Below are 21654 nucleotides of genomic sequence, written 5' to 3'. Positions count from 1 at the left end.
AAGTGAACCAACGGGATGTTCATGAGGCCTAGCGTGACCTCATACTGCAGCAGGTGGGTGGGGGAAAAACAGCCATTAAAATCCACCCTCTACTACTGTCTTTGTATATGAGGAAACTTTGGACCCAAACCTCCTGGGGCTGGAGACGGTGGAAAGCCTGATATCTGTCCCAAGGGGGAGAGCTGGAATTTGGGGTGAAACCCGGTTCTGCTGGGATTCCACAAGAACACAAAAAAATAGGTGCAGGAGTAGGCCATGTGACCTCTTGAGCCTGCTCCGCCATTCAATAAGATCATGGCTGATCCTCTACCTCATCTCCACTTTCCCTTTCTTCCCCTACTTTTAGCGCCCCGAAAAAGTTAGCGCCCCGGCGGAAATTGAAAGGTAGCGCCCCAAGCAGGATGCGGGGTGCTGCTGGAAGCACCCCCCCCCCTCTTGGGGCGCTACCATTCAATATCGCGGCACTACGCGCAACTACAGGCTTCCGTCTCCTGATTAAAAGGGGAGGGGCCTAGCGTGGCATGCACCGGGGGCCCTGCTGGACCACCGGGGAGCGGGGTGCCGGGAAAAGAGCCCGGCACTCAAGAGGAGTGCCGGGCTGACCGATCGCGGCCGGCACCCCGCAGGGAGAGGCAATAGGGGCAGGTGCTGGCAGGCGGCCCAAAAAAAAATGGCCTTTAAGACGCTCCTTAAAACCTACCTCTTTGGCCAAGCTTTTGATCAACTGCCCTGCTATTTTCTGCTTTGCATCGGTGTCAGTTTTTGTCTGATTATGCTCCTGTGAAGCGCCTTGGGGACATTAAAGGTGCAATATAAATGGACGCTGTTGTTAGCTGTCACCAACTAAGAGCTGAAAGCTGCGTGAGTCCTTAAATATAGTGGAATCTAAAAATTTGCAGCTTTGATGTTTCCCAATTGAAAGCATTCAAATGTGTCTGCTACATGCAGTCTGTCCTCAGTGAAAGTCAGCAGGACATTTCTGTACAGCTTATGTGAAATCATTTTACCACAATGATCGCTGCTGAAATTTTACATTTTATCTTTTTGCTAAGCGCCAACCTCAGTGACGACTTTAAGACTGATAATCAGAGAGGGTGGCGGTATCAGAGAGGGTGGATGAGGGCAGTGTAGTTGATGTTGTCTATATTGGCTTTCAAAAAGCATTTGATAAAGTACCACATGCTTGTTAGCAAAATTGAAGCATGGATGCAAAATTGGCTAAGGGATAGAACACAGATGTGGTGAATGGCTGCAGGGAGGTATAAAATGGCATTCCAAAAGGTTCAGTAACAGGACCACTGCAGTTTTTGAGATACATTAATGACTTGGACTTGGGGGGTACAGAGCACAATTTCAAAATTTGCAGATGACACAAAACTTGGAAGTGTAGTAAACAGTGAGGAAGATAGTAATAGACTTCAGGAAGACATGGACAGGCTGGAATGGGCAGACACATGGCAGATGAAATTGCAGAGAAGTGTGAGGTGATACATTTTGGTAGGAAGAATGAGGAGAGACCATACACACTAAATGGTACAATTTTAAAGGGGGTGCAAGAACAGACCTGGGGGCGTTTGTGCACAAATCTTTGAAGGTGGCAGGACAGGTTAACAAAGCAGATAACAAAGCATATGGGATCCTGGGCTTTGTGGAGGCATTGGGCTGGATTTTCTCAGCCCCGAGGAAGTGGGCATGGAGGCGGGACAGCCGGTAAACTCGGAGAAATTGGGGGCGGATGGCAAACCCGCCCCCCATCCCGCCTCCATGCCCATTTGCCAGGAGGCGGGAAGATGTGCAGCTTCAGGTCCTGTCTCCTGGAGGGGGGAAAGGCATTTAATCCCTTTAACTGCCTGTTAACAGATAGTTAACAGGCAGAAAAAAGGATTAGTGCCATTTTACCTTCACAGGTGAAGGCTTCCCGACCCCGGAGAACCCCGCTGGGTTGGAGGAGACATGGAGGAGGTCTGCGGCGGTCGGAGGCACCTGGAAGTAAGGTGTAGAGGTAAGTGATGGGTGCAAGTGTGGAGTGATAAGTTTTAGAAAAGTGTTCACTTACCTTGTTTTCCTTCCATAGCCTTTAGCCGCAGAGGATCGGGAGAGCCGACATCCTGCTTGTCAATTTCAGGTAACGGCTGATGGACACTCCAATCCATCAGACATCTGAAATTTACAAATTTGAAATGTTTGATGAGTCCTCACCTCAAAGACTCATCAAACTAAAGTGAATGTCAGTGTTTGACAGCTTCACAGAGCTGTCTAATGCTGTCATTTCTTCTTTCAAGAAGTCTTGACAGAAAGCACGTCTGACGTTGACGTGATCTGTCAGTGACTTCTTTCATAATTGGCCTGCTGAGCCCGCAGGGCGGGCTTAACAAGCTCAATCAGGGGAAAATCCCTCTGAATGGTCAGGTGAGGATGGAGGCGGGACATTGACACGACAAGCAGCTGTCCCGCCTCCACCTCGCCTCCATTGACAAAATCCAGCCCATAGAGTACAAAAGCCAGGAAGTTATGCTAAACCTGTCTAAAACACTAGTTTGGCCCCAGCTGGAGTATTGTGTCCAATTCTGGGCACCACACTTTAGGAAGGACGTGAAGGCTTTGGAGAGGGTACAGAAGAGATTTACTAGAATGGTTCCAGGGATGAGGGATTACAGTTACCTGGATAGACTGGAGAAGCTGGGGTTGTTCTCCTTAGAGCAGAGAAGGCTAAGAGCAGATTTGATAGAGGTGTTTAAAATCATGAAGGGTTTAGATAGAGTAAATAAAGAGAAACTGTTTCCAATGGCTGAAGGGACGATAACCAGAGGGTACAGATTTAAGGTGATTGGCAAAAGAACCAGAGGCGACATGAGGAAAAACTTTTTTACACAACGTGTGGTTAGGATTTGGAATGCACTGTCTGATAGGGTGGTGGATACAGATTCAATAGTAGCCTTCAAAAGGGAATTGGATAAATACTTGAAGGAGAAAAATTGCAGGGATGTGGGGAAAGAGTGTGGGGAGTGGGACTAACTGGATTGCTCTTCGAAAGAGCTGGCACAGACTTGATGGGCCGAATGGCCTCCTTCTGTGCTGTACTATTCTATGATCCTTTGATTTAAATGAACTTTAGGTAGCTTTAAAAAGTTGTGAGGGGATCCAAGTCCACCTCCACCCTCCCCATCCCCCGATCTTTAGCACTTTTTAAACCTGGTTCGACTCTACGTTGACATTATGCTCCAACATAGTTGGAGTGAGTGAGACGGCCACTTCCACCAGAACCTGACTGCAACTTTAACATTGATGCACAGTGGAAACTGGTTGCAGCGATGCACCATTAACTTCTGTATATAACTTTGAGTTATACAAAAGGGACAGAATATATCACATATGTTTCGATTGATTAATAAGTAAGAGGTCATATGGGTACATTGGAGTTGAAATTCCCCAAAGCGATAGTGGTAGCCCGTTTAGTTAAGTGTGTTTGTATAAAATCCCTCCACTCACTACTTCACTGACTCCTTCAATGAATCACACAGAGCTGCTTGATCAGTGAACTGCAAGAATCGCAGAGCATAGTTTCAACCCTTACGTTTTCACGGAGATTTTGATTTCCTGACTACAAGAAACTCTTTTTTATCCGGCACCGACGGGACCGGCGTGGTGCCGGTTTAGCAAAAAGTCTGAATTACAGAGAGGTATAGTGAAAGGTACGAGAGCTCCGTACACAGCAACAAATGCAGGCTTCCCTGTTGCTTAGCAACAGGTGCAGGAACTCCAGCCACAAGATCCAAGCGTCCCTGTTGCTTAGCAACAGGTGCAGGAACCCGGCCACGAGATCCAGGAACTGCCACTAATATGAATTAAAACTTACCTGAACCTACTCCTGAATTTTGCCGGTTAACAGCTTTCCAGTTATGCGGCGCCGGTTAATCGAGAGTTTCCTGTACTTGCAGCATGGTCATCGTGTGAGGGTTATTTTTTTGCTCTTCTGCCTCCTAGCTGAACATGACCTTCCACTTGTTCATCGTGGCCCTGGCTGGAGCGGGTGCGGCAGTCATTGCGATGGTGAGTACAAAGCAGAGCCCATTGTAAGACTTGAGACCAGGCATGTCCTGCTTATTGATGCGTACAATGAAGAGGTTAGTGCCATGTTATCCTGTAAAAATGTACCCAACTTCAAGTGCCAGTGAAGTCAAAATCAATAGGAGATTGCTAAATAACTGCATTTAGTTTCTTGTGGAGACAGATGTAAATCTCCAGTAATTGGAGGTGTACTTATATTTACGACTGCAGTGAAAATGATGGGTTCGTTCTTCCACAATATCGGATGGCTTTTTTATTGCAGGATAAGCTGATTAAGTTCAATTACGCAATGATTGATTCTCTGTCACAGAAGACAATCTCAGTAGTTGCAGTCGAAGCTTCATTCAATCATTACTTTACTATGAGCATGACTCAAAGCCACAGTGTGACCTGTGTCGTAATTACCTTTAACCTGAGTGCAGCATTTCTGGGGAGAATCGTATTGCTCCACTTGGAAGCTGCACAGGCCTGGAGTTTTCCTTGCCCAAACAAACAGGTAATCTGGCCACTAACCAACTACGTGGCTTGAAAGATCGAGAAATCTTGGGCGTAAGTGAGTTAAACGCGTAACTAGAATATGCCCCTAATTCTTTTACCTCCGCCCATCAAACTGCCCCCTAAGCGAAGCTCCGCCCACATAACCGGCCACGCCCCCGAATCTCAAATACGAGTGTCCTCCAATTGCGATTGTTCGGGGCAGTCTCTCAACATTGGGAACAGATTTTCAGGTGCAGCAAGAAACAAAGTAATTTTTCTGGCCTTTTAATTACAGTTTTTTTGAGCGATTTAAAAAAATATATATATCCTCAATGAGACCGGCTCTGTGTTTTCTGTTTCTTTGAATACTATTTTTTATGGCATCAGTGCAAGTCACGTTAAAAGTTGAAAAGCTTCCACTGTTCCAGCTTCTTAAACATTCTGGTTTGGAGTTTCTGCTCAGTTGCGCTGGTTTTTTCAATGCAATTCACCCAAAATCGGCCAAATCAGCGCCAAAGGACAGCGGAATTTTAAGCGCAGATTAGGGTCAGCGCAACTCAAGCTTCCACGGTCTTTTGAGCTTTTTTAAAAAACATCGTGCTGGAAGCAGGCCCTGCCCCCCAAACTGACCATGCCCCCAAAACTGACCATGCCTCCAGCACTGACCATGCCCCCAAAACTGACCATGTCCATAGCACTGACCACGCCCCTAAAACTGGCCACGCCCCTGGCACTGACCATGCCGCTGAAACTGGCCACGCCCCTTGCACTGACCATGCTCCTGGCACTGGCCGTGCCCCAAAACTGACCACGCCCACTAAACTGACCATGCCCCCAAAACTGGCACGCCCCTGGCACTGACCATGCTCCTGACACTGGCCATGCCCCCGAAACTGACCACGCCTCTAGCACTGACCATGCCTCTAGCACTGACTGTGCCCCCAAACTGGCCACACCCCCAAACTGACACCCCCCCAAAACTGACCATGCCCCTAGCACTGGCCACGCATCTAGCACTGACCGCACCCCCAAACTGGCCACGCCCCCAAACTGGCCACGCCCCCAAACTGACCACACCCCCAAAACTGACCACACACCCAAAACTGACCGTGCCCCTAGCACTGACCACGCCTCTGGCTCTGACCACACCCCCTAAACTGACCATGCCCCCAAACTGGCCATGCCCCCAAACTGGCCATGCCCCCAAACTGACCACACCCCCAAAACTGACCATGCCCCTAGCACTGACCACGCCTCTGGCTCTGACCACACCCTCTAAACTGACCATGCCCCCAAACTGGCCATGCCCCCAAACTGGCCATGCCCCCAAACTGGCCACGCCCCCAAAACTGACCACGCCCCCAAACTGGCCATGCCCCCAAAACTGACCACACCCCCAAACTGGCCACGTCCCAAAACTGGCCATGCCCCCAAACTGGCCACACCCCCAAAACTGGCCACGCCCTCAGATTGAATTAATCACGTTTGAGAGTTTCCGCTAATTGCGCTCGTTTGCGGGGGCCTTCGAGAAGGCTCTTAAAATTAAGTTGGCTCTTTTGGGCGCCAGGACACTAATCGGCACATTATACAAGCTTTTGAATTTTTTAAAATATTTACTAAGAAACTGACTACTGTACCTCAATATAACTAGCAAATGTTCCTGTACACTTTTTTAAAGTCATTTTCAGTTATTTAAAATCGGATTACTCACAGGTGGTGGACCAGACACGCTGATTAAAATGCTTATTTTTCGTGAACTTCAGCTGTATTAATAATATTGTACCACGTTACCACTCATAAATATATCAAAAATTACGTTTTAAAACGTTGCCTGACTGCGCTGGTTCATGGCAGATTCTGCGTTTGGCGATATACAAATCAGTTTCAGCGGGAACTTGGGGGGGGGGGGAGAAAAAACACTTCTCGAAAATAGCGCAATTTTGGGTGGGGTTTGCGCCCGGACCGCTGATTGCAGCCGAAGCAGAAACGTTACCCCACTGTGCCCGATGTGCATGATCGATGGCAGAAATGAATTGAAACTTTTAATTTTAAGACTCAGTCGAGAGCTATACTGGCGTGTGTTCGGTGCTTCCTTGGGCCCTTGCTTGTTTACGCTGATTAATGCCCATTTATGCCCATTTTAAGCTTGGGCGTATTCTAATGGGTTTGGAGGGCACTCGGGTGTAACTTGACAGCGGCAAAAAACGGGTGCAATTTTCGGCTGCAACGTCCAGGATCCGCCCAAGGAGGAAACTCTGGGCCATTGTCTCATGGCCAAGAGTGCGAAATGGTGAGTACCTCCTTGGGCAAAGCTGTCTAGATAACTCACCTGTCATAATAACTCCCCCTTCCCTACACCACCCCCATTATAGTATCACATATAAATTATACTGGCCTGTCTTATGATTCAGTACATCAAACCTCAGCAGCAGTGGTTTATGGGGAAGTAAACAAGTCGCGGAGGCTATGGGTAAATGATTCGTAGAAGCTGCAACAACACTCGGTCATTTTTTTCCCCGCCCCAGCCCTTTCTGACGCATGGAAGATAAAACAGAAAATGCCGGAAGCCCTCAGCAGGTCTGGCAGCATTTGCGGAGAGAGGAACGCGGGGTGAACTCTTCAGTTCAATGACCTTTCGCTGTTTGTGCAGCACTTTTTGATTCTGAACATGGGTTTTGGATTTTGCAATTTTAAGTGGCGGTCTAGTGGGAGGCTGGAAACAGCAGCACAAAAAACAACCCCTTAAAAGAATGTATAGTTATTAACTGAAACATATTGTATAAAACAAACAGATGTCAGAGGATTTTTAAACAAAAACATCTACGTCACAGTTTCTTTGAATTAAAAAAAATATGTTTTAGCAGAGCCCGATCACGTCAAATTCCCTTGTGCATTATTTTAAGAGAGCTACTAACCCCTAATTAGCACAGAAAGGAATTTCAACCCAATGGTTCTGCTTGGGGTCCATAAACTCTTAGGGAAAATCCCTCTTAATCTTGCAAACATGCACTGTGTTTAAATCTGCCATTTCATGCGGTCTCCCCATGGTGTATTCTGTTTGAAATGCCTTGACCTTAAGAAAAACAGTGTTTTAATATTAAGAGCCATGTTCCTGATTCTCAGACCCGCACGCCTATCTCCTAGGGCTCCGTGCTGGGATCGGAGTCTCTCAAAACTACCGCCATATTTTTTAAGTTGTAGAACACGAATTATAAACTGTTTCAGCTGTTGCATCTGTGACAGTAAGTTCCGAATTCTCCTGGGGTTCTCATACAGTTTGTGTACCCCTGCGGCTGACCTCTCCACTTTGATCCAGGCAAGGAGCAGAGGTCAGTGCTGTTAACTGGACTGATAATCCAGTAGGCCTGGACCACTAATCCAAAGAACGTGATGTCAAATGCCACCTTGGCAGTTTGAGAATTTTTTTTTAAAAGCTGGCATCAAGTAAAAGTGACAATGAAGCTGTCGGAGTGTCGTAACAGCCCAACATAAAAACATAGAAAAATAGGAGCAGGAGTAGGCCATTCAGCCCTTCGAGCCTGCTCCGCCATTCAATATGATCATGGCTGATCCTCATTAATGTCTTTTAAAAAGAAACAAAAGACTTGCATTTGTATAGCGCCTTTCATTAAAACATAGAAACATAGAAGAAAGGAGCAGGAGTAGGCCATTCGGCCCCTCGAGCCTGCTCCGCCATTCAATGCGATCATGGCTGATCATCCAAATTCAGTACCCTGTCCCTGCTTTCTCCCCATATCCCTTGATCCTCTTAGCCTTAAGAAATATATCTAACTCCTTCTTGAATATATTTAATGAATTGGCCTCAACTGTCTTCTGTGGTAGAGAATTCCACAGGTTCACCACTCTCTGGGTGAAGAAATTCCTCCTCATTTCTGTCCTAAATGGCTTACCCCTTATCCTTAGACTGTGATCCCTTATTCTGGACTCCCCGCCATCGGGAACAGCCTTCCTGCATCTAGTCTGTCTAGTCCTGTTAGAATTTTATAAGTTTCAATGAGACCCCCCTCTCATTCTTCAAAACTCTAGCAAATATAAGCCTAATCAACCCAATCTCTCTTCATACGTCATTCCTGCCATCCCAGGTATCAGTCTGGTGAATCTTCGCTGCACTCCCTCCATGGCAAGAACATCCTTCCTCAGATAAGGTGACCAAAACTGCACACAATACTCAAGGTGTGCTCTCACCAAGGCCCTGTACAACTGCAGCAAGACATCTTAGCTCCTGTACTCGAGTCCTCTCGCTATGAAGGCCAACATACCATTTGCCTTCTAAACCGCCTGCTGCACCTGCATGCTTACCTTCAGCGACTGGTGCTCAAGGACACCCAGGTCTCATTGCACTTCCCCTTTTCCCAATCTATTGCCGTTCAGATAATAATCTGTCTTCCTGTTTTTGCCACCAAAGTGGATAACCTCGCATTTATCCACATTATACTGCATCGGCCATGCATCTGCCCAATCGCCCAACCTGTCCAAATCGTACTGGAGTTTCTCTGCATCCTCCTCACAGCACACATGCCCACCCAGCTTTGTGTCTTCTGCAAACCTGGAGATATTACACCTAGTTCCCTCGTCTAGATCATTAATATATGTTGTGAATAACTGGGGTCCTAGCACCGATCCCTGCAGTCCGTGTCCATATGCAGCAAGACCTGGACAACATTCAGACTTGGGCTGACAAGTGGCAAGTAACATTTGCACCACACAAGTGCCAGGCAATGACCATCTCCAACAAGCGAGACTCTAACCATCTCCCCTTGACATTCAATGGCAATACCATCGCTGAATCCCCCACTATCAACATCCTGGGGGCTACCATTGATCATAAACTGAACTGGACCAGCCATATAAATACTGTGGCTACAAGAGCAGGCCAGAGGCTGGGAATTCTGCGGCGAGTGTCTCACCTCCTGACTCCCCAAAGCCTTTCCACCAGCTACAAGGCACAAGTCAGGAGTGTGATGGAATACTCTCCACTTGCCTGGATGAGTGCAGCTCCAACAACACTCAAGAAGCTCAACACCATTCAGGATAAAGCAGCCCGCTTGATTGGCACACCATTCACCACCTTCAACATTCACTCCCTCCACCACCGGCGCACTGTGGCTGCAGTGTGTACCATCTACAAGATGCACTGCAGCAACTCGCCAAAGCTCCTTCAACAGCACCTTCCAAACCCGCGACCTCTACCACTTAGAAGGAAAAGGGCAGCAGACACATGGGAACATCACCACCTACAAGTTCCCCTCCAAGCCACACACCATCCTGACTTGGACCTGTATCACCGTTCCTTCACTGTCGCTGGGCCAAAATCCTGGAACTCCCTTCCTAACAGCATTGTGGGTGTACCTACACCATATGGACTGCAGTGGTTCAAGAAGGCGGCTCACCACCATCTTCTCAAGGGCAATTAGTGATGGGCACTAAATGCAGGCCTAGCCAGCGACGCCCACATCCCATCAATGAATTTTTTAAAAACGCACTAGTCACTGCCTGCCACTCGAAAAAAAGACCCATTTATTACAACTCTTTGCTTCCTGTCTGCCAACCAGTTTTCTATCCAAGTCAGTACCTTACCCCCAATCCCATGTGCTTTAACTTTGCATGCTAGTCTCTTATGCGGGACCTTATCGAAAGCCTTCTGAAAGTCCAAATACACCACATCCACTGGTTCTCCCTTATCTATTCTACCAGTTACATGCTCAAAAAATTCCAGTAGATTAGTCAAGCACGATTTACCTTTTGTAAATCCATATTGACTTTGTCCGATCCTGTCAATGTTTTCCAAGTGCTCTGCTATTACATCTTTTATAATGGACTCTAGCATTTTCCCCACCACTGATGTCAGGCTTACTGGTCTATAATTCCCCATTTTTCTCTACCACCTTTTTTAAATAGTGGGGTTACATTAGCTGCCCTCCAATCCATGGGAACTGTTCCAGAGTCTATAGAATTTTGGAAGATGACCAGCAATGCATCTACTATTTCTAGGGCCACTTCCTTAAGTACCCTAGGATGTAGATTATCAGGCCCTGGTGATTAATCGGCCTTCAATCCCGTCAATTTTCCTAACACCATTTCCCTACAAATACAGGTAGACTATCCTTTATCTGAAAACCTCGGGACCAGCCGTGTTTCGGTTTTTGGAAAATTTCGGATTTCGGAAGGTGGGTCGGCGGGGGTCGGCGGGAGTCGGGGTCGGCGGGTGTCCGCGGGATTGGTCGGCGTCGGCGGGGGTCCACGGGGGGGTCGGCGGGGGGGTCGGCGGGGGTCGGGGTCCGCAGTCGTGGCTCGGTCGGAACAGGGGCCGGCACCGCCGCGGGCTCAGAGCTCTCGTTGCTTTCGAGCCTTTGGAAGAGGGGCAGGTGGTTCCGCCGGGGGGTCGTGCGCACGACTTACGCTGACCCTCTGCTCAGCGTAAGTCGGCGGGGGTCGGGGTCGGTGGGGGTCCGCGGGGGGGTCCGCGGGGGGGGTCGGTGGGGGTCGGGGTCGGCGGGGGTCCGCGGGGGGTCATGCGCATGACTTACGCTGACCCTCTGCTCAGCGTAAGTCGTGCGCCACTCTGGTCATGTCATGCGCACGACTTACGCTGAACGAAAAAACCTTCGGTTTTTAGAGGGTTTCGGTTTTCGGAAGTTCGGATAAAAGGTAGTCTACCTGTACTGATTTCATTCAGTTCCTCCCTCTCATTAGACACTATGTTCCCCGACATCTCTGGGAGGTTATTTGTGTCCTCCATTGTGAAGACAGAACCAAAGTATGTATTTAATTGGTCTGCCATGTCATTGTTCCCCATTATAAATTCCTCTGATACTGACTGCAAGGAACCTACGCTTGACTTTACCAATCTTTTTCTCTTCACATATCTAAAGAAGCCTTTACTGTCAGTTTTTATGTTCCCTGCAAGCTTACTCTCATACTCTATTTTGCCCTCTTAATTAATCCCTTTGTCCTCCGTTTCTGAATCCTAAACTGCTCCAAATCCTCAGGTTTGCTGCTTTTTCTGGCCAATTTATATGTCCTCTCCTTGGATCTTATGCTATCCCTAATTTCCCTTGTTAGACAATGTTGAGTCACCTTTTTTGTTTTATTTTTATGCCAAACAGGGATGAACAAATTCTGTAGTTCATCCATGTGATCTTTAAATGTTTGCCATTGCCTATTCACTGTCAAACCTTTAAGTAACATTCCCCAATCCATCCTAGCCAACCCGCGCCTCATACATCGTAGTTTCCTTTATTTAAATTGAGTGCCCAAGTCTATGAATCAACTACTTCACTCTCCATCTTAATGAAGAACTCTATCATATTATGATTGTTCCTCCCAAAGGGGCCTTGCACAACAAGATTGCTAATTAATCCTTTCTCATTATATAATACCCAGTCTAAGATGGCCTGATCTCCAGTTGGTTACTCGACATATTGTTCCAGGAAACCATCCCGTATTCACTCTAGGAATTCCTCTTTCACAGTTTTGTTACTAATTTGGTTCGACCAATCTATATGTAGATTGAAGTCACCCATGATAACTGCTGTGCCCTTATTGCACGCATCTCTAATTTCCCGTTTAATGCCATCCCCAACCTCAACATTACTGTTTGGGGGTCTGTATACAACTCCCACTAACGTTTTCTGCCCCTTGGTATTTCTCAGCTCTACCCATACAGATTCCACATCATCAGAGCTAACATCCTTCCTTACTATTGTGTTAATCTCCTCTTTAACCAGCAATGCTACCCCAGCGCCTTTTCCTTTTTGCTTGTTCTTCCTGAATATTGAATACCCCTCGATGTTCCATTCCTAGCCTTGGTCACCCTGGAGCCATGTCTCCGTAATCCCAATCATATCATATCCATTTACATCTATTTGCACAGCTAATTCATCCACCTTATCACGAATGTTCCTCGCATTAAGAGACAAAGCCTTCAGGCTTTTTTCCAACACTCTTAGACCTTTTAGAATTATTGTTTACTGCAGCCATGTTTGATTTACATCCTTGATTTCTCTGACTTCCACTTTTGCTTTTCTCCTTCCTGTCTTTTGCTTCTATCCTTGCTTCCCTTTCCTCTGTCTCCCTGCACAGGTTCCCAACCCCCTGCCATGTTAGATTAAACCCTCCCCAACAGCACTAGCAAACACTCTCCCCAGGGCATCTGTCCTGGTCCTGCCCACATGCAAACCGTCCAGTTTCTACTGGTCCCACCTCCCCAGAACTGGTTCCAATGTCCCAGGAATTTGAATCCCTCCCCCTTGCACCATTCTTCTAGCCACGTATTCATCTGAAATATCCTTCTATTTCTACTCTGACTAGCACGTGGCACTGGTAGCAATCCTGAGATTATTACCTTTGAGGTCCTATTTTTTAATTTACCTCCTAACTCCCTATATTCAGCTTTTAGGACCTCATCCCATTTTTTACCTATATCGTTGGTACCTATATGCACCATGACAACTGGCTGTTCACCCTCCCCCTCCAGAATGCCCTGCAGCCGCTCCGAGGCATCCTTGACTCTTGCACCAGGGAGGCAACATACCATCCTGGAGTCTTGTTTGTGGCCGCAGAAACGCCTATCTATTCCCCTTACAATAGAATCCCCTATCACTATAGCTCTTCCGTTCTTTTTCCTCCCGTCCCGTGCAGCAGAACTACCCATGGTGCCAGGAAGTTGGTTGCTGCTGCCTTCCCCCGATAAGCCATCCTCCCCCACAATATTCAAAGTGGTGTATCTGTTTGAGAGGGTGGTGGCCACAGGGGACCCCTGCACTACCTGCCTGCGCCTACTACTCTGCCTGGCGGTCACCCATTTCCTTCCTGCCTGTGCAGCCTTTACCTGCGGTGTGACCAATGGATTAACCGTGATATCCACGACATCCTCAGCATCGCGAATGCTCCAGTATGTATCCATTCGCAGCTCCAGCGCCGCAATGTTGTCTGCCAGTAGCTGCAGCTGGATACACTTCCCGCACACATGGTTGTCAGGGACACAGGAAGTGTCCCTGATTTCCCACATAGTGCAGGAGGAGCATGCCACGGGGCCAAGCTTTGCTGCCATGACTTATCCTTTAATTAATTTAAATTAAATCAATACCACCAATTATACTACAATTAAATGATATACTCAAAGGCACTTTTTTCCAACACTCCCCGCTACACAACAGAGACTTTAGAAACTATAACCACAAAATTAAGACCTTCTAAACTTTATAAACTATGGCCTAGAAATTCAGTTGGCTGCACCACCCTTTAGCGCATTAAGAGGGCACTAAGTGGGTCGCAAGCCACTGGCCACGCCTCCCGCTAAATTCAGCGGGACGCTAATGGTGGCGCTAGCCATTAGCGCTGCGCCACTACCGATGATGTCATCAGTGTGCGCAGCAGCACGCTGATGCCCCGGCCACGATATTAGCAAGCGCCCCCTGATTTACCACCAGACGCTATGTGCGACCGGTTCAGGGGGGCCTTCCTGCGGCGGTAGAGGCGCAAATTAAAGGAGGTGCCGGGCGGCCATTTTTGTTGTTGGCCGCCTGCCAGCACCTCTCCGCGCTCCCGTCCCTGGCCTCCTGACCACCCCCCCCACCCCCCGCAGAGTGCCGGCTGCGTTTCAAGAGCCCAGCACTTCTCCTCGGTGCCGGGCTCTTTTGCCGGCACTCGCGATCCTCGGGGGCCCAGCTGGGCCCCAGATCGCGCAGAACAAGGCCCCTCCCCTTTAAGAAGGGGAGGAAGGTCTGCAGTACCGCAGCACGACGTTGCGCAATGATATTCAGTCGCCGCGCCCCAAGAGGGATGCGGGGCGCCTCCAGTAGCGCCGCGCTTCCCTTTGGCGCGCTCCAACTGAATTTCCGGCGGGCGGTCGCGAATGCTTCCGGGGCGCTACTTTTAATGCCCTGGCGAGGCTGGCGCCCCAATTGGGGCTATAGTCAATTTCTAGGCCCATGAACCCTAACTGTCAAACTATAGAGTATATATAAGTACTCACCCAATCAGCTGCTTCCTCCTGCCTGCATCACACCGCTCATCTCAAAGCGCTTTACAGCCAATGAAGTACTATTTGAAGTGCAGTCACTGTTGTAATGTGGGAAACGCGGCAGCCAATTTGTGCGCAGCAAGCTCCCACAAACAGCAATGTGATAATGACCAGATAATCTGTTTTTGTTATGTTGGTTGAGGGGTAAGTAATGGCCAGGACACCGGGGATAACTTAGGGAAGGGGACCTGCCGTCCTTACCTGATCTGGCCTATATTTGACTTCAGTCCCACGCCAAGGTATTTGACTCTGAATTGCCCTCTGAAGTGGCCCAGCAAGCCACTCATTTGTACAAGGCCAGCAATAAATGCCGGTCTTTCCAGCAATGCTCACATCCCGAGAATGAATATTTTTAAAAAAACTGTAAATAAAGCTAATCCTTCACAGAAAATTGTTAAATATCCTGTCAAGGCTGTCGAGGTTCTGGAGGGCGTGCAGAGGAGATTTAATTGGATAGGTCTTTGAAAGAGCTGGCAGAAGCACAATGAGCTGAAAGGCCCACTTCAGTGCTGCGTGATTCTATGATTCTCTGATCCTCCAGTCAATTAGTGCGAGAATTTCTGGTTTGAAACTAGGTGGGATTGTGAGTTGTGAGGAGGATGCAAAGAGGCTTCAAGGCAATTTAGACAAGTTGAGTGAGTGGGCAAATACATAGCAGATGCAGTATAAGGTGGATAAATGTGAAGTTATCGACTTCGGTAGGAAAAACAGAAAGGCAGAGTATTATTTAAATGGTGATATATTAGGAAATGTTGATGTACAAAGGGACCTGGGTGTCCTTGTACACCAGTCACTGAAAGCAAACATGCAGGTGCAGCAAGCAGTTAGGAAGGCAAATGGTATGTTGGCCTTCATTGCAAGAGGATTTGAGTACAGGAGCAAGGATGTCTTACTACAGTTATGCAGGGCCTTGGTGAGACCACACCTGGAGTGCTGTATGCAGTTTTGGTCTCCTTACCTAAGAAAGGATATACTTGCCACAGGGGGAGTGCAGCGAAGGTTCACCAGACTGATTCCTGGGATGGCAGAACTGTCGTATGAGGAGAGATTGGGTCGACTAAGTCTGTATTCACTAGAGTTTAGAAGAATGAGAGGGGATCTCATTGAGATATATAAAATTCTGACAGGGCTAGACAGACTGGATGCAGGGAGGGTGTTTCCCCTGGTTGGGGGATCTAGAACAAGGGGTCACAGTCTCAAGATATGGGGTAGTGTGGCAAAGCCACTAAGAGACTCTCACAGTGACTGGTACAATTGCCTTTAATCATGTTTATTACCTTTTAATGTTGGCTCTGGTTAAACAGAGCTAGATCGACAAAATCGCGATCTGACACGATGACGTCATCACGTGGGTCATGTGACGTTCCAACGGCGGGAAACGTGACGTCAGAGGTAGAGGGCGTTTCCAGCCAGTCCTCGTGTGGAGTGATAGTGAATAGACCTGTTTAGTACTTCTCCTGCATTTTCTTGTTTTGTAAAGTTTTAGCACATTAAACTCAGTTTGTTAACTACTAGTGAGTTTATAGATTCTTTGCTAGGAGTGCAGAGACTCCTACAGTAGGACATTTAGGACTGAGATGAGGAGAAATTTCTTCACTCAGAGGGTGGTGAACCTGTGGAATTCTCTACCACAGAAGGCTGTGGAGGCCAAGTCACTGAATATATTTAAGAAGGAGATAGATAGATTTCTAGATGCAAAAGGCATCAAGGGGTATGGGGAGAGAGCAGGAATATGGTATCGAGATAGAGGATCAGCCATGATCATATTGAATGGCGGAGCAGGCTCGAAGGGCCGAATGGTCTATTCCTGCTCCTATGTTTCTATGTTTCTATGAATTGCTTCCTTAGCTCCTACCTATAAGAGGCAAAACTAATAATTACAGGGGACAACCATGAAACGCTGCTATATTCAACGCTGTCAACTGCAGCACGGTTGTGTTGTTACTGTTCAGTTTTAACGGCAGCCGAACTGAAGATGGTTTTTTTAAAAAATATCTTCGATCTCATAGTGCTGTGAGTTTTCTGGCTGCGAAGATTTGTGGGTTACAATCAGCGAGGGGCGCGCACGGCTGGAGCTATTTGTCTGGAAATGTATTCATGAAGTAATCTTGTCCCTTGCCAGATGCTCGCTGCACAGATAGATGGCACTCTCACAACAGGGTTAGATTGTGCATCGTACTTCATACCATGCATGCAGGCTGTCACTGACCCCCATCCAAGTTGCTGTGGCACTGGGTCCCTTTCACCAGCTGCACACGGCAGCCAAGTCACTTGGCATTTTGTGACTCGAGTTTCTTTTCTCACGCTGGTAATATTTTGATGCCCCTTACCCTGTGCCACCCATCACTTCATGGCTGAGGTTGGGAAGTTGCCACATGGAGAAAGATCTTGCTGTCAAGAAAGCCTAATCTCGTTCATGAAATGCCCAATGACGACGACAACAACAACAACTTGTATTTATATGACGCCTTTAACGTAGTAAAACGCCCCAAGGTGCTTCACTGGAGCGTTATAAAACAAACTTTTACACCGAGTCAATTTAAGGAGCTATTAGGGCAGAAAGCTTGGTCAAAGAGGTAGGTTTTAAGTAGCAGCTCCAAGGAGGAGAGAGGGGTAGAGAGACGGAGAGGTTTATGGATGGAATTCCAGAGGGCTTAGGGTCATGGCAGCTGAAGGCACGGTCACCAATGGTTGAGCGATTAAAATCGGGGATGCTCAAGAGTCCAGAATTAGAGGAGCGCGGAGATCTCGGAGGGTTGTAGGGCTGAAGGAGATTACAGAGATAGGGAGGGGCGAGGCCATGGAAGGATTTGAAAACAAGGATGAGAATTTTAAAATAGAGGCGTTGCTTAACCATGAAGTATATGCAAATAATTTTTGCAGTTTAGAAGGTGTTGGATGAAGCGTCTTTAATGAATATTAATTGTGTCACACACTTAGAACCTGGTCAAGGTATAATAGCAGAGAATCATATCCAAGCCAAGAAATGACCGTGGCCGTAATTGTGTTTGCACAACATCCCTCTGCCCACAATTGTGCTAGAGGCATTTAGTCACTAGTTCTAACATTTCCACTGCAATAGCAGCCAGAGGAATGTCATACAGGTGCGTTAAGGGTCCATCCACTAATATCGCCAGGAGTGATTTCCACACTTTGGCATTCAGACCCACGACCAGCAGTTTAAGAGCTTCCTACACCTTCATCAGTGCCTTCTCAACCTGTGTCACTTCATGGGCTGGCAACCTCCAAGACTGAGAGAGGGTGCAGTGGAGATTTTACCAGAATGGTTCCAGGGATGAGGAACTTCAGTTACGTGGAGAGACTGGAGAAGCTGGGATTGTTCTCCTTAGAGCAGAGAAGGTTAAGGGGGAGATTTAATATAGGTGCCTAAAACTGTGAAGGCTTTTGTTAGAGTAATTAAGGAGAACATTTCCACTGATGGGCGGGTCGGTAACCAGAGGGCACAGATTAAAGATGATTGGCAAAAGAACCAGAGGCGAGATGAGGAGAAATATTTTGCACGTAGCGAGTTGTTGTGATCTGGAATGCGCTGCCTGAAAGGGCGGTGGAAGCAGATTCAATAGTAACTTTCAAAAGAGAATTGGATAAATACTTGGAAAGGAAAGATTTGCAGGACTATGGGGAAAAAGTGGGGAGAGTGGGGCTAATTGGATAGCTCTTTCAAAGAGCTGCCACAAGAACGATGGGCTGAACGGATGTAGACTCGAATGGATATCGTGGACAACTGGTTTAGCCATTCACCGCCAGATCTGGCTGGACCACATAAAGCATTATCGGTTCCTACTCTTGTCTTCCAAAACTGCTTAGTATTCCAGGATCATTCTGGAATGCAAAGATAACCCCCGGCTATTATTTTCTACTGCAAACCGTCTTCTTAAACCCCTCTCCCCTGTCTCCTCCATCCTCACCTCCGACAACAAGTGCGAGGAGCTCATGGACTTCTTTGTCTCTAAGATTGAGACCATCCGATTAGCTGCCTCTGCCACTTCCCTTCCTTTCCCCTAGCCCACCGGGCCAAACTTCCTCGAAGGTTCACCCCTGCCCTAGCCCTGATCTCGCATCTTTCTCCACTTTTTCTCCTATCTCCCCTCTTGACTTCTCTGCTCTCAACCTAACCATGAGACCCACTTCTGGCTCCCTCGACCCTATTCCCACTAAATTGATGACTACCCAACTTCCTTTTCTGGCTCCCATGTTAGCTGACATTGTTAACGGTTCACTCTCCTCAGGTACTGTCCCTCTCTGCTTCAAATCTGCTGTCATCACCCCTCTCCTCAATAAACCAACCCTTGACCCCTCCGTCCTTGCAAACTACCGCCCAATTCCAGCCTCCCTTTCCTCTCCAAAGTCCTTTAACGTGTTGTCACCTTCCAATTCCTTGCCCATCTTTCCTGCAAATCTGAGTTTGAATCCCTCCAAACCGGTTTCTGCTCCGCCACAGTACCGAAATGGCTCTCATCAAAGTCACAAATGACATCCTTTGTGACTGTGACAAAGGTAAACTATCCCTCCTCGTCCTTCTTGAACTGGCTGCAACCTTTGACAGGGTTGACCACTCAATCCTCCTCCAATGCCTCTCCACCATCGTCCAGCTGGGAGGGACTGCACTCGCCTGATTTCATTCTTATCTATCAAATCGTAGCCAGAAAATCACCTGCAACGGCGTGCCTTCCCGCTCCCGCATTGTTACCTCTGGGGTCCCCCAAGGATCTATGCTTGGCCCTTCCTATTTCTCATTTACACGTTGCCCCTTGGCGACATCATCCAAAAACACAGCATCAGTTTCCACATGTACGTTGACGACACCCAGCTCTACCTCACCACCACTTCTCCCGACCCCTCCGCGGATTCTAAATTGACACACTGCTTGTCCGACATCCAGTACTGGATGATCAGAAATTTCCTCCAATTAAATATTGGAAAGACCATTGTCTTCAGGCCCCACCACAAACTCCGTTCCTTAGCCACTGACTCCATCCCTTTCCCTAGCATCTGCCTGAGGCTGAACCAGACTGTTCGCAACCTTGGTGTCATATTTGACCCTGAAATAAGCTTCCAACCAATATCCGCGGCATAACTCCTCCATAACATCGCCCGTCTCTGCCCCTGCCTCAGCTCATCTGCTGCTGAAACCCTCATCCATGCCTTTGTTACCTTTAGACTTGACTATTCCAACGCACTCCTGGCTGGCCTCCCACATTCTACCCTACGTAAACTTGAGGTCATCCAAAACTCGGCTGCCCGTGTCCTAACTCACACAAAGTCCCCTTCACCCATCACCCCTGTGCTCGCTGACCTACTTTGGCTCCCGGTTAAGCAACACCTTGCTCTCAAAATTCTCATCCTTGTTTTCAAATCCTTCCATGGCCTCACCCCCCTCCCTATCTCTGTAATCTCCTCCAGCCCCACAACCCCCCCAAGATATCTGCGCTCTTCAAATTCTGCCCTCTTGAGCATCCCTGATTTTAATCGCTCAACCTTTGGTGGCCGTGCCTTCTGTTGCCTAGGTCCTAAGCTCTGGAATTCCCTGCCTAAACCTCTCCACCTCGCTACCTCTCTTTCCTCCTTTAAGACGCTCCTTAAAACCTACCTCTTTGACCAAGCTTTTGGACATCTGCCCTAATTTCTTATGTGGCTCGGTGTCAAATTTTTGTCTTATAATACTCCTGTGAAGTGCCTTGGGATGTTTTACTATGTTAAAGGCGCTATATAAATACAAGTTGTTGTTGTTGTTGAATGGCCTTCTGTGCTGAATGATTCTATGATTTAATGTAATGACTTCCCCAATGGTCCAGTGAGTAACTGAACTATACAGACCAGGAAGGTTGAGGTTTGATCTCCAGTTAGCTGATCACAGCCAGGGTACCGTTACAATTGGCCTCAGTGTCCCCTCTGTCTGGTAAGGGAAAAGCTGCCCAGGGTTCCTGCTCCTGATTGCCATTCTGCAAAACCCTCCCGGAAGCGGATGAGTGGGGACGGTTTCATGCTCAACCGTGAGAGCTCCTGTGGTGGGATAGCCTGAGACACTCGCCATCGAGTCTCACACATAAATATTGGTCACTTTGGTGAGTTGCTGCACTCCTGGAAGGAACCAACACCTTCAGGAGGACAGGGGAGAAATTTGATTGTGGGGAAGGGAAAGAAAAAAAACCCAATAAATATATAAGGCCTCACCCCTCCCTATCTCTGTAACCTCCTCCAGTCCTACAACCCTCCGAGATCTCTGCACTCCTCCAATTCTGGCCTCTTGCACATCTCTGATTTTTATTGCTTCACCATTGGCGGCCGTGCCTTCAGCTGCCAAGGCCCTAAGCTCTGGAATTCCCTCCCTAAACCTCTCCGCCTCTCTCTCCTCCTTTAATACGCTCCTTAAAATCTACCTCTTTGACCAAGCATTTAGCCATCTGCCCTAATATCTCCTTTAGTGGCTTGGTGTCAATTCTTTTTGCTTGTGAAGTGCCTTGGGATGCTTTACTGCATTAAAGGCACTATATAAATGCAAGTTGTTGTAATGTTTTGTTATTATTGAATCAAGTTACCAGTGATGAAACACTAAAAAAAAATTCAGCATCCCGTGCTACGCACTGAGATAAAAGCAAGACTTTAACAGAGGCTAAGTGAAGAATCCACCTAATAAATTAATGGGTGACATTTATTACTGCCATAAAAAGAAATCCACAGCTATGTTAGACAATGGGTGCTGTAAACAGTGCTTCTGGGTCTTTGCCTTTAATTTAAACATCTGAATAGGAACTGTTCCTTATCTGACCTTGCTATCCATCTGTTTTCACATAAAAACAGGCCACTTGCCTTTTGGCTTTGATATACAAATCGGCCATGATGAAGGTTATCGGTCTGCACAAACTACTGCACAAAGCTGTGGTCTGCACAAACTACTGCACAAAGCTGTAAACAGCCAATGCCTCTAAAATACACTCAAAATCACCGGATTAAAGGCGTCTTTATATCGACCCGGCTGCCCTAGCGAACTTAAAATCACCCTAATAAAGTGTAGCTAAAGAGTAAGGACCAAGTGCTGAATG

General features: G+C 47.5%; 1 protein-coding gene across 1 annotated transcript in view; it reads left to right on the top strand.

The window, feature by feature from the left end:
• Positions 1-21654, top strand: part of gpm6ab (glycoprotein M6Ab) — a 396678-nt gene that overhangs the window by 356143 nt on the left and 18881 nt on the right. Inside the window, exon 6 of the mRNA XM_085978023.1 lies at positions 3985-4050. Within this exon, the coding sequence (XP_085834149.1) occupies positions 3985-4050 (66 nt within the window). The remainder of the gene's footprint in view (positions 1-3984; positions 4051-21654) is intronic.

Source organism: Somniosus microcephalus, chromosome 1, assembly GCF_052327205.1.
Source record: "Somniosus microcephalus isolate GS21.2 chromosome 1, FLI_Smic_1.0, whole genome shotgun sequence".
NCBI classification, from domain to species: domain Eukaryota; kingdom Metazoa; phylum Chordata; class Chondrichthyes; order Squaliformes; family Somniosidae; genus Somniosus; species Somniosus microcephalus.
Note: the sequence above shows the minus strand (reverse complement) of the source record. Positions and strands in the feature narration are given on the sequence as shown.